The following is a 14489-nucleotide window of genomic DNA, read 5'->3' as shown; positions in this document are numbered from 1 at the left end:
ATTTAAATGGAGGTACACGTGTCATCGTCATGTTGGTCAATTCTAAATATCTCCTAATTAATTAAAAACGCCCATGAACCATACCCGATTTTTTTTTTTTTTTTTGTAAAAACTGAAAAAAACTGAAATTAGTTTTACTAAAAACTAAAAAAAAAATGAATATATTTTTTTTTTCTTCAGTTTTTACAAAAAAACTGCTTTAGAAATAACTGAAAAATATTTTCTAAAACAATGTGTTTGTAAAAACTGAAATAAAAGAAGCTGAAAATCAATTTTCTAAAGCAACTAAAAACTAAAAAAAACTGAAATATTATTAACTAAAAACTGAAAAAAAGAAAATATTTGCTTTTTTAGTTTTTACAAAAATATTGATTTAGAAAATTGTATTTTAGTTTTTTTTCTAGTTTTTACAAAAATATTATTTTAGAAAATAGTTTTCAGCGAAAAAAAATATATATTCATTTTTTTCAGTTTTTAATAAAAAGAATTCAGTTTTTTCCAGTTTTTACAAAAAAAAAAACTGCTTTAGAAAATTGATTTTCAGCTTCTTTTTTTTTTAGTTTTTACAAAAATATTGTTTCAGAAAATATTTTTCAATTTTTTCTAAAGCAGTTTTTAGTAAAGATAATTTCAATTTTTTCAGGTTTTACAAATATATATATATATATATATATATATATATATATATATATATATATATATATATATATATATATATATATATATATATATATAGGGTATGGGTAATGGATTTTTTTAATTAATTAGGAGATATTTAGAATTGACCAACAAGGCGATGACATGTGTCCCTCCGTTTAAATGAGGAGTATATTTGAACTCAAAGTATGACTGCAGGGGGATAGATAACCCAATAGTATAACGGGGGGTATTCTTAAACCATTTTCGAAAGTAAAGGGGTATATTTGGCCCTTTGCCCTTTTTTGTTTGATTAATTAGATAAAAAAGAAAGTAGGGCTCACAAATTACACATGTCACGAAATAAAAAGTAAAGCATATGGCATGTCATACAGGTCATTACGATTGAGACGGTCAATTGAAGAGTTTTTACCTTCATATATTACATATGATACTTTATTGCCCTCCCTAATCAAGTTATAACTTAACTACATAAGCATATATAATTTATCAATTATATACAAATTAATATTAATGTATATCTCTTTATATTAGGAATTGAATAGGGAATCAATTATTTTTCATTCATGTTCTATCCCCCCCTTCCCCCCTCCTCCTCTGTTCTTTCCCTAATTTTAATTCCTTCATTTTTCTATGCTTTTTATCCCCTCTCTTTTTTTTTTAGGGAATTCATCAATGAATTTTAATTGTTTTAATATAGAGTTTTAACTTAGCAATTTTCTTCCATATTGCACAATTGGTGTTCGAATTGAAATCAATCAATAAATTTTAAAAGTGTTTGACTCTCCACCATTGACAACCATTAAAAAGTTTCGATGTTTTGAATGGGTTTACTATTATTTATTTGGATTGTGCGTTGTTGCAAATAATTAGGAATATTCTTTGGAGCTTATATCTTAAATTTGAGGGTGTTGGTGAAGATTAGACTTGATTTTGGCTAAATTTCAGATTGAAACTCGAAGAAGAAGAAGAAAAAGAAGAACACATGACATATAATAGTTACGAAATTGTATTAAAGTTGTATACAAATTATATTAAATTATATTCTGTTGTAGTTATATATATATTTTTTATTTGAATGTTGTATGAAAGTTGAAAAATAAATGTATAATGTACGAATCATTGTATGAAATTTGTATTTAAGTTATCAATACTATCTTTTTACATAAAGTTGTTGATATGTATCAAAAATATATTAAGAGAGGAAGTTCTGATTAGAATTTCAGAGAGGAAGAAGAACACACTACATACATATATATATATATATATATATATATATATATATATATATATATATATATATATATATATATATATATCGGATACAAAATACATACAAAAGACATATTGTATAAAATTTGTATGAAAAATGTATTTAAGTTGTATGATATTGTAGATGTTGTTATTTTTTTTTTTTTTAAAAAAAAGGGTGTGGGAAATGGAAGAGGCACCTTTTGGGTGGCACCTCTCCATCTCACCCTTTCATTACTTATAAATTTAGAGGTGTGGTCTTATTTTTATACATAAAAAATCTGAAAACTTCTCTCCTCTTTTATACATTGTTACATTATTTTCTAAATAAACATAAGTGTCAGGTGTGATTTGCTCTGTTTGTTGAGTTCGCTAAAATTTTGTGATTTGTAGTGCCGCTATCACAGAATAGTTATTCCGTTCTATCCTGAAAGAAATTAATCCGAAAACCTTGGGCAACAGTGAGGGGATTAAATTTCTTAAGGACACACAAGCAACTTGTGAGCTCGGAATTATTTATATTTTGTTTATTGAACTAATGTTTGTTTTCTTTTCCGATTTTTTGATTTTTTAATTTCGAACACAGATTACCAACAAGCTTAAGGAATTTAATATTATTTTATGTGTTCATCTTAACCTCTATTTGTCGGACACTAAACGAGAAAGAGAATTATTTTGTTGGTTGTTAGACAGAAGTCTTGTTACGATGCACGCAAGATGAAGATGGTGTGTATGGTACTAGCGAGACCTCAGCTTCACAGATTTTAAGGTACACCCGCCGGCGTCCGCAGGCCTTGGAGTCCCCCTTTACCTAGATTATTTTATTTCCTGATCCTTTATTAGACACTGATGTATATGGATATTTAGCATCACCTCTTAGAGCTTGTGACTTATATTTCGCTGGGTTTTGAAAATTATATATATGCTAAGTTATGGAGATTTTCTTTATATTAGTTGATGAGTTTTGAGACTTTAATTATTATTTCAGTTATTTCTGCATGAATGTTAGGCTTACCTACTCTTAGAGATTAGGTGCCATCATGACATCCTACGGAGAAAAATTGGGGTCGTGACAGTAACTCAGATAATTTTTCATTAGACAAAAATTTAATCTTGTCTTTGAGTTGAAGGACACTTACCTTAATTTTTTCATCAGATTCTCCAATGGCCATTAGTGCTCGTTCATCATCGTCATCATCATCTGAGCTTTCATCTGAGCTTTCTCCCCAAGCAACAACTATAGGCTTGGTTGATCCTTTGTTGTTGCCTTTCTTGGGTTGAACATGTTCCTTCTTCCTGTTCCTTCGTTTAGCTCTTTCCTTCTTCCATTTAATTTTCCATAAAGGAAAGTTTGTTATCATGTGATCAGTCTTTTCACACTTGTAGCAGCCATCATTGGTTTGCTTCTCCGGAGCTCTTGCCTTGCTATAACTTCCACTTTTTGAAGAACCATTTCCTCTCCTTAGGTACTTCTTGAAGTCTTTGGCGATCATTGTCATTTCATCATCTTCCATATCAGAACCATAAGTGATTCTGAATGCCAAACTCATTTCCTTCTTAGGTACATCTATTTTCATGGTTTGTCTTCTACATTCATAGGTAGTAAGATTTACAATCAATTCATCTAGTGGGAGAATGGAAATATTCTTTGATTTCAGGATGGCACTGATCTTACTTTCCCAAGTAATTGGCAAGACCCTAGTGAGTATCTTCTCAACTCTTTCTTCTTCAGAGATAATTCTTCCAAGAGATTTTAGTTCATTTGTCAATGTAGTGAATCTTGTGTACATCTCTTGAATGATTTCTCAATCCTGCATATCAAAGTTCTCACACTGAGAATACAAGAGAGTTCCTCTAGATCTCTTCACTTGAGTTGTTTCTTTATGGGTCACTTGCAGTGTATCTCAAATTTACTTAGCAGTAGAATAGCCTTAGATTTTGCTGTACTGATCTGGACCAAGTCCACAAACAAGCCACTTCTTGGCTTTGGCATTCTTTTCCCACTTCTTCAGATCTTCAGTATTGCATTCAGCTCTTGTCTTTGGCAAATCTACTCCTTCATCATTTTTCTTTAAAGTATCCAGTAGACCAATCAATGACAATGTCTCATAGCTCATAGTCATCTCTCTGTATGTGATCTCTCATTCTTGACTTACACCAAGAGTAGTACTGACCATTAAAGAGTGGTGGCCCAGCAGTGGATTGCCATTCCCAATTTTCAGGTGGCGCACTCATCTTGATCTTCTCCTAAGGTGTTAGCCTCTTCAAGGATAACCTGCTCTGATACCAATTGACGTTTTGTAATTCAATACCACACAAGAAGTGGGTGATTTGTGTAGTGTCCAATTTTTCGCGTGCATAGATTATAGAAGGTCCTGGTTCTTCTATGTGTTCCTTATACTACAGTTACAGAATAATAAATGCAGAAAGTAAAGAACACAAATATTTTCACGTGAAAAATACCTGATTCAAAAGGTGAAAAAACTACGACCTACTACCCAGTACGAATATTTCCAATACTTCACTAAATCACTGAACCAAAAATAGTGTTTACAAACCTCTTGTAAACCTAAGGATTACCTCTAACCCTTTGTGGCAACCAGCCTCAGGCTGTTGTGACAATTTCAAGTTAACTCTAACTTGAACAATACACTCAGAGTACCTAGTACAAATGCTTCTAAAGAAATCTGAAAGGTAAAACTCAAAAGCCCTACTACAATAAAATTAGAATAAAAGACAGACACTTGGAACTTGTTCTTCTATCTAGTTCATGTAGGTTCAGGTTCGCACACCTGAATCACACAGGAATTGCTTGCAAAATGCCTTGCTATTTTGCTTTCAACTCTCGTTTAACTTCAGCTTTTGTGCATACCTGTAAAAGAGAACAAACTGACATATATAGAGTTAGTAGAAGAAGAAATAACTAGAGTTCTAATGTTATACTCTTCCTTGGTGGAAGAGTTCTAGTTATCTTCAACTTCTAACTTTTCCCTTATTTAGGATAGAGTTCTCTTCGCGTAAGGAGTCCTGCTCCTTATCAATAATGTAATATTTTTGTTCAGGATATATCAGATATAACCACTTAAACTTATCTCCTTCACGTGGCATGCCTTGTGCTTGAATCTGCCTGTGTCTGTGTACACTGTGTATAGACCTGGTTCATACGTGTGTTCCTTTGTCAATTATCAAAACAAACTTACTTAGACCAGTAATTTTGTTTTGAATTTTGAATTTTAATAAATGAAATATTATCTTTCTTTTATTAGTAGTTTATTATAATCCAATGTCGATCAATGTAGCGTCCTGGTTCATTGGACAAAAGAAAAAATGGAAAAAGACTACCTTGTCCTTATTTAATTTGACGAAAAGTCTTATGTCGGAAAAGTCTTTGGGAGACCTAAGGTATTGGAGTTTAAAGTCTCCCCACTGGCGAAGCTTTCTAGAGTCCACTTTCTTCGGAAGTCATGTGAGAAAAATAGGCGGTTCTAGGATTTGAAGGTTTCGAGTGCCGTATTATTTTTTACATAAATATATTATTATTTGTACGGTCCAAAAAGTTCAAATATTCAATTTGATCAACTTTTGATTTTGATTCAGGTTATTCATCTTTTCAGTTTATACAGACAAATATATCGAAGGAAAAAAAATTATGGCAACTTAGCGCACATCATAAAATTTTCAGCAGTATTACTATATCATAATGTTTCTTCTACATTAAAAAAAAAAAAAAAAAAGACAACCGCTTCTTTCATTTTCTGGCGCAAGGGGAGTGTTTTGGGTAGGAACGAATTTTTGGGAAATAATGGAGCTTTTGTTATTTTAATGTACTCTAAGGAAAGTACAATAAATAAGTCAAACAAGATTAAATAAATAAAAAGGTCAAAAAGAATTAATAAAGTAAAAGTAAGAATAAATAAAAACGAAAATAAGTGAACTATCTACACCTCACATTAATTGTCCAAAAGTTCCAAATTGGCACTCTGTGACTTTTTTGCTTATTAGGGTGCCATTTTTATTATATCTACGATATTTCTTCTACGTATATAGATATATACACAGAGTTTTGACCGAGTAATGCGTGTGGCGGTGCACCCTCTCGGCTCTATGTAGATCCATCCCTGAGAAAAATTTGCTATAGCTTACACGGATTTGTGTTAATTTATAATGTAATTGATTAATAATACTCCCTCCATTTTACTACTTTTTATAGTCGATTTAAAAGAGAATATCACTCTTTTAGTTAGTAAATTTTTTAATTTCAAGATTCTTATTTTACATTTAATGACATTTGTATTAAAAGGATAACTTGATACACTTAATGTCACAAGATTTAAAAGATATTTTTGAAATGTCATAGATGCATTTAGTTTAAGATCACAAAATTCAAAGGGTATTTTTAATATATTATAAGTGTATATTAAAATCACAGGATTTAAAGAGTATGTTTTATATATTTAATTTAAAATCACAAAATTTAAATGTCTTAATATTTTTAAACTCTATGTCTTAGTCAAACTAAAACACGACTGTATACGGTAAAAACCGGTTAGTCCTTCGTATGAACTGGTTTAAATGGTAATGCATTGGATCGGAGAAGCATCTTCATAGTATCAGGTTGAGGTTCGAAATCCGATCACCAAGCTTCGAGCCCGAGGGATCGATCAATGTCGAACTCGATATCATTATCGAGCTCGAATCCAAATCGAACTATGATGCAAAGTGAAGTTATCGAGCTTATGAGGCAAAGACCGACCAACACTGACCCCGAATCAATACAATGATCCGAGTCAGAATCGAGCTCGAGTCAAGATCGAGAGCTCGAGTCAATATTGAGCTCATAGACAAAAGCCGTTGCAATCCCACTAGAGGAGAGAATCCTGGCAGAAATTATGGAAAAATTGATTTATCATGGGTCTCCCACTATGTATTTTTAATTATATCTAAAGTAAGATCCCTCCACTATAAAAGAGATGGTTATTATTTCTGTAAAGACCAAGTTTGGCATACATGGTAACTGAGATATCATACACTCCTATATTGAAGAGTTATTCTTTTTAGCTTGATAAATTGATTCATCTTGCTTAATCTATGTATCATTTTCTTCCCAACTTTGCTTATTTCTCATTCTCTGCAGTCAAACATTCGATATTTCTATTTATTCTTACGATTTGTATCAAGTTACATCACATACCCTTAGAACTACGGACAAATTTAACTCTATCCATTTTTCGGGTAAACAGTTTGGCGCCCACCGTGGGGCTAAGGATAAAAGTGGCTATTTGACACGAATATCTGAAATACTGGCCATTTCACGCTTATTTTGAAGCATCTCTGATTTCATATTAGCAACAACGAACTTCCGATCAATGGCCTTGCCTATCGACAACGAAGCTGGCCTTCAAGATGAGAACAATAGCTTGGCGCCCGGTGGCGAAAGGCCGCTCATCAACACTGTTGGAGCCCAAGTCGAAGTACCATTGGATGTTAACTCACATGCGGCCATCGAGGCAGGCCAACGTTTTGAACCTAAAAATAGCATTCATGGTGGTACTCGATCTGCAGCTCGAGATACCCATAACGTTGAAGAAAACGGAGTCAGCCTGCGTATGATTTTTAAAATATTGCAAGCTCAATAGGTAGTAATAGCTCAGTTGCAGAGTCAAACTCATATACCGAGCAGGCCGGACTCCAATCCGCCCCAGGAGGTCACTCACAAAATGGAACCAGCTGTGATGAGGTCAAATGATCAAGAATCGGGGAGTAATCCCGAAATTCTTAAGATGTTCGAGAAACTGACAAATCGAATAGAATCAGGAGAAAAGAGGATTGAATAAAACAACAAAAAGGTGGAAACATACAACTCCAGGGTTGATCAGATCCCGGGGGAACCCCTGATATTGAAAGGCTTAGATTCCAAAAGTATTCGTACAGAAGCCTTTCCCCCTGAGCGCGGCCCCTAAACCAATCCCAAAGAAGTTTTGCATGCCCGAAATTCCTAAATATAATGGGACGACCGACTCCAACGAACGTGTCATTTCTTACACATGTGACATTAAAGGAAACTATCTAGAAGATGATGAGATTGAATCTGTATTATTGAAAAGATTCGGTGAAACCCTATCGAAGGGAGCAATGATATGGTATCATAATTTACCGTCTAACTCTATTGATTCTTTTGCTATGCTTGCAGATTGTTTCGTAAAAGCACATGCAGGGGCCATAAAAGTCATGACCCGGAATTCGGACCTATTCAAGGTAAGACAAAAGGATAACGAGATGCTAAGAGAATTTGTATCTCGATTCCAAATGGAATGAATGGATCTACCACCAGTCACAGATGATTGGGCTATTCAAGCTTTCACTCAAGGTCTGAACGAATGAAGCTCGATGGCTTCACGACGTCTGAAGCATAACCTAATCGAATACCCAGCTATTACGTGGGTCGATGTGCACAATCACTATTAATCTAAAATAAGGGTCGAAGACGACCAGTTGGGTTTCGGGTCTAGTTTCAAAAGGGATACCGTTCGAGAACCAAGGTCAAGCAAGGATCGATACCGGTCGTACAACGGAGATCGTCGGGGTAGCGAACTTTCACGTAACCCCATACGAGGCAAAAAGAGAAATGATCGAAGCCAAGGGTCTCGGGGACTGATGAACAGAAATGGGTTCGATAGGCACACCGAACCTAAGGAAGCACTACGGTTATCGGAGTATAACTTCAGCATCGATGCATCCGCCATCGTGTCGGCTATTGGACGCATCAAGGACACTAAATGGCCTCGACCCATGCAGACCGATCCTGCCCAGAGGAACCCCAATCAAATGTGTGAATATCATTGCACCCATGGACACAGAACGGAAGATTGCAGGCAACTAAGAGAGGAGGTAGCCCGGTTATTCAATAAAGGGCACCTTCGAGAATTTTTAAGCGACAGAGCAAAAAACCATTTCAAAAATAGGGATTTTGGTAAACAAAACGAACAGGAAGAACCAAAACACGTCATCCACATGATCATCGGTGGCATCGATACCCCTCAGGGACCGGTACTTAAACATACTAAGACATCGGTTATGAGAGAAAAGCGATCTCGAACTTGGGATTACGCGCCCATAGGAACCTTGTCCTTTAATGATGAAGATGCAGAAGGAGTCATGCAACCTCACAACGATGCACTGGTAATATCCATACTTATGAATAAAACTAAAGTTAAGCGTGTGTTAATTGATCCAGGTAGCTCGGCTAACATTATTAGATCGAAGGTTGTAGAACAGCTCGGTCTACAGGACCATGTCGTACCCGCATCCCTAGTTCTAAACGAATTCAATATGGCATGTGAAACTACCAAAGTCGAGATAATTCTGCCGATAAACATGGCCGGGACTATCAGGGAAATTAAGTTCCACATAATAGAAGGCGATATGATATACAATGCCCTTTTTGGAAGGTCATGGATCCACAATATGAGAGATGTACCTTCGACCTTCCACCAAGTTCTTAAATTCTCAACATCGGAGGGAATCAAAACAGTATACGGGGAACAACCGGCCGCAAGGGAAATGTTTTCCATCGAAGAAGCAATTCCGATATCCTCGCCTTCATTGACAAAGGGGTCGGTATCGAAGGAGGAGCATGATACCAAATGGCAATCACAGACGTCTGCTTCGAACCAACTAGAATATCAGAAGATTGATGAAGATAATGAGCAAGGGATCCCAAGATCCTTCGTGGTCCCCGATGATTCCGACGCTACCCAATCAACTGTCGAAGAACTGGAGCAAGTCGTACTAATCAAATATCTACCCGAATGAAAGGTATACCTGGGAACGGGATTAACTCCCGAACTCAGGAAAAATCTTATTCGATTTCTTATTGATAATATAGATTGTTTTGCTTGGTCCCATTTAGACATAACAAGGATCCCACCGGATATAATGACGCATCGGCTAAGCCTGGACCCTAGGTTCAAATCGGTGAAGCAAATGGTTAGCCAATGTGGTTGTAGTCCCTAAAAAGGGAACAAACTTAGAATGTGTGTAGATTACAAGGATTAAAACAAGGCATGCCCCAAAGATTCTTTTCCACTGCCTAACATCGACCGCATGATCGATGCCATGGCCGATCACGAGATCCTTACTTTTCTCGATGCCTATTCCGGGTACAATCAAATCCAAATGAACCCGGAGGACCGAGAAAAGACTTTGTTTATCACCAAGTATGGAACCTATTGTTATAATGTAATGCCATTCGGGCTAAAAATTGCAGGAGCTACTTACCAACGTCTAGTAAATAAAATGTTCGAGGAACAGATAGGTAAATCAATGGAAGTTTATATTGATGACATGCTAGTTAAATCCCTGCACACAAAGGACCATTTGGCTCATTTGCAGGAAACATTCGAGATTTTAAATAAATACAACATGAAGCTCAACCCCGAGAAATGTGCTTTCGGGGTCGGATCGGGCAAGTTTCTTGGCTTCATGGTATCGAATCGGGGGATCGAGATCAACCCCGATAAAATCAAGGCCATTAAAGACATCACCGTCGTGGATAGTGTAAAAGCCGCGTAGAGGCTCATTTCCCGTTTATTATGTAAGTCGAACCTTAGGGGAAGCAGAAACTAGATATCCACACTTAGAAAAATTAGCACGGGCGCTGATAAGCGCCTCTAGAAAGTTAAGACCATACTTTCAATATCACCCCACATGCATATTAACTACTTACCCACTTCGTAATATTTTACACAAGCCCGAACTATCAAGACGATTGGCTAAATGGGCCATCGAACTCAGTGGGTACGATATCGAATATCAACCCCGGACGGCCATCAAGTCTCAAATTTTAGCGGACTTCGTGGCCGATTTTATGCCAACCCTCGTACCCGAACTCAAAAAACAACTCTTGTTGAAATCGGGTACGTCATCGAGGGTATGGACCCTTTTCACGGACGGGGCTTCGAACCTAAAAGGGTCTGGGCTAGGCATCATTTTAAAGCCGCCTATGGGTAGCACTATTAGGCAATATATCAAAACTACTAGGTTGACTAACGACGAGGCCGAGTATGAGGCTATGATTGCAGGTCTCGAGTTAGCTAAAAGCTTGGGAGCAGTGGTCGTTGAAGCCAAGTGTGACTCTTTACTGGTGGTAAATCAAGTAAAGAAAACCTTCAAAGTTCGAGAGGATAGAATGCAAAGGTATTTGGACAAACTACAGGTAACTTTGCACCGTTTCAAAGAATAGACTTTACAGCATATACCTCAAGAACAAACAGTGAGGCCGATGTACTTGAAAATTTGGGATCATCGGTCGAGGAAGATGAGATCAGCTCGGGGACTGTCGTTCAACTCTCGAGGTCTGTGATCGAGGAAGGTCATGCCGAAATAAATTCTACAAGCCTAACCTGGGATTGGAGGAATACATGTATTGAATACTTGAAAAACGGAAAACAGGTTAGCTTGCCTGACAACGGTGTTAGGCGCCATCACGACCTTTAATGGGTTTTGGGTCGTGACACTACCGCCGAAAAAACACTGGTGGAGCCATGGCCTGAGGAATGCATTCCTGGGGCATGTGTTCTTACGTCTGATTTTAAGGTCGACAAAGGCTCGTCGGTTCCTGGCTGATGTGAGCCTTTATCGAGGTATATGTGTTCGATAACCGAGAGGTACCTCGAACAGCTAAAGAAAGATTGCAATTGGGAGAATAAAGAAATAGTAATCCCGTCTTCTGAAGAAGATATCACCACTTACGTGAAAGGGTTTTTAAGTGTGTATACTTACCCTTTCACGTTAGGTCCCCTCAACCCTATTATTATTGACTTATGCCGTCAATACGATATAAACCTAGGCGAGATCCATCCTTCTTTTTGGCGGATCGTTATTTTGATCCGTTACTTCGTGAACAAAATCTAGGGGATGCCTTTCACCCTCGACCATCTCATCCGATTGTACTGTCCTCGCCTCTTTTGAGGTGGGTTAATAAAACTTCAGCGTTAGGCTACCAAGGTTCTGTTCTCGAGTATAAACAAGGATAGGGATCGAGGCTGGATGGGAAGGTTCATTCGAGTAAAGATTTCGGACTTGATTCCGACTGAAAAGATGCCTTTTCCCGAGGAGTGGAACATGAAGCGTAAGTGTAATTCTGCTGTTATCTCGTACTATTTTGCCCATTCGTTCCTTTTCTCACCGATATCCCCCTTTTTGTGATGCAATGGTTCCTTGGATGCCCGGTGCCGTCCCCGATCTCAAGAACTGTGTACAGGATCTAGCTTCGACCTCCACATACGTCGAGCGCTTGTGGCGTGATTTGTCAAAGGGCCGATAGGAGGCCAAAAATCATGATGAACCTCTTTCTCGTATCTTTGGTAGTTCGAACTGGATGCTTTCCATATACTTGAATCAATTTTCCTGTATGTAGGTGTGGGCAAAAATGAGGTTTCGAGGCCCTCATCCGTCGAGGAAGAGGCTTCGGCTTCTGATCTAAAGCTAGTGAAGGATAATAAGAGGGCCTTCACCTCCGAAGATTCAAAATTGAAGACGAGGATGGCTCGTAAGCCGAGGAAGAATACCATTCCTTTGACTGTAGAATCAGTTCTGCGTCTAAGGGATGATGACGAAGAAGAAGAAGAAAATGATGGGTCTGTGCTGGTGTCCCGAATGAAGAAAACCATCGATGACCCAAAGGCAGCTGAATCGATGGTGATTTATAGAGCTCCGCCTCAGACTGAGGAGCTATCGGAGGAAGGTTCGGGCAGAGTCCCCAAATCATTAGGGATCGATGATGCTTCCCACCAAAGTCAACAAACGGTGGGTATATCGGAAGGGGCCGGTCCTGAAGCTCTACGAGTTGAGTAGAACTCCCCAAGCGAGTCGCTTGGGGCAATACTAATCGGAGACTCGCCCACTCTCCCTGCCTTTTCCGAAGGGGCAATTCGGGAAGCCCAAGCTTTAGGGGCCCTCGAGATGATCCGGTCTCATGAAGGGGAGGACCCCTTCTGTGATTTTTTTACTAGGGTCAAGGACGCTGCTGGCCCTAGTGATGTGTCGGGCCTTCTCTGCGATGTGCAGCAAGCTCTGAATCGGGTAAGATTTAACTCTCTTCGTTGATATTACTTTTATGTTTGCTATTCTTTTCTCACTTCTTTTCTTCTTTCTTCGCAGACCGCGGTAGTTCATCGAGAAGCATGTTCTCGGTCTCGAGCTGAGCTTTATCGGTTCGAGGTCGACCTCCGACGGGTTACGGAGGAGAGGAATGCCCTCAGACTCCTTTTCGGGCAAAGAGAAGAAGAAATCAAAGGCCTTCGAGCTGAGTTGGCCAAGGCTCATCAAGACCGAGAAGGTAATGATAATATTAAGAACTCATTGGCTTGATTCAGGATCGGAGGCTAATATTTCGATCTCACAACTGCAGCAGAAACTCGAGACGATCGGGCAGCTTCGTGAGGAAGTTGTTATAATAAGGGCAGAGACCATGGGATGGAAAGATGGCATGGACCGTCTTGCTACAGAAAAGGAGACTGTTCGGGCCCAATTGTCATCAAATGCAAGCCAACTTCAAGGCATGAAGGAGAAGAGCTTGGTTCAAGCGAGAAGAATTGAGGAACTCGAGGCTCGGCTGTCCTCCGAACTTGCCAAGGCCAAATCTGATGCCGAAAAAGCAAAGTCCTATATGGATGCATTAGTGGCCGTCTATCGGGCGGATGCTGAAGCTGCTCAGGTACAAGCAAGAGAGGCAGCCGAGACCGCCAATACTCGAGCACATTGGGTTGTTGAACTTGCTAAATGCCAATCTCGGAGGGAGACCCTAGAAGAGATCCATACTCAAGGTTTCGATCTCACCGAAGAGATAAAAAGAGCAAAAGAGCTTGAAGCCGATGCTGAAGCCTTGGCTTCCGTAATGATGATGGTGATGATGATGATGATGATGATAATGATGGCAATGATGAGAGCAATAGTGGGTCCGAGAGCGGGGAGGAGCCTAACGGAGAAAAGACTGCCCCCGTAGATAACCAAGAAACTTAGCCCTTAGTTTTCATTTTGGTTTTTTGTGTAGCATCCTGTTCGGACATTGTAAACATTCTTGTATATATAAAGATCTTTTATTTACCTGACTCGCTTCCATTTTATTCTCTGCCTTGAGAAGATTTTGTTTTATTCATGCCTTATGAGGGTTTTCATAAGGCTTTAGGTAATTTGATCGAATTTGGATCTTGTAGCCTTTATAACCGAGTGAGTGCTTGCTCAAACTCGAAATATGGTAGCCCATAGGCTTAGTAGTCGAGTTGAGTGATTATTTGAACCTGAAGTAATGTGGTCCATAGACTTTAATGGGCGAGTAAGTATTTGCTCAAACTCGAAATAAGAGTAGCCTGTAGGCTCAGTAGTCGAGTGAGTGATTCGAACTCGAGGTAATGTAGCCCGTAGGCTTATTTGTCGAGTCCAAAATTCGAACTCGAAGTAATGTAGCTCGTAGGCTTAATGGTCGAGTGAGTGTTTGCTCGAACTCGAAATAAGGTAGCCCGTAGGATTAGTAGTCGAGTGAGTGATTCGAACTCAAAGTAATGTAGCCCGTAGACTTAATG

The 14489-nt window shown here is 38.3% G+C and overlaps 1 protein-coding gene across 1 annotated transcript; it reads left to right on the top strand.

The window, feature by feature from the left end:
* The first annotated feature begins 7274 nt into the window (after positions 1–7274).
* Positions 7275–13912, top strand: LOC138902986 (uncharacterized). Its single transcript, XM_070190893.1, has 3 exons — positions 7275–7512; positions 12326–12652; positions 13284–13912. Exons 1-3 carry the CDS (start codon positions 7275–7277, stop codon positions 13910–13912), a joined length of 1194 nt encoding a protein of 397 aa, XP_070046994.1.
* The last annotated feature ends 577 nt before the right edge of the window (positions 13913–14489 follow it).

Source organism: Nicotiana tomentosiformis, chromosome 12 (genome assembly GCF_000390325.3).
Source record: "Nicotiana tomentosiformis chromosome 12, ASM39032v3, whole genome shotgun sequence".
NCBI lineage: Eukaryota > Viridiplantae > Streptophyta > Magnoliopsida > Solanales > Solanaceae > Nicotiana > Nicotiana tomentosiformis.
The sequence above is the reverse complement of the archived record's forward strand: the minus strand, read 5'-3'. Positions and strand labels throughout refer to the sequence as shown.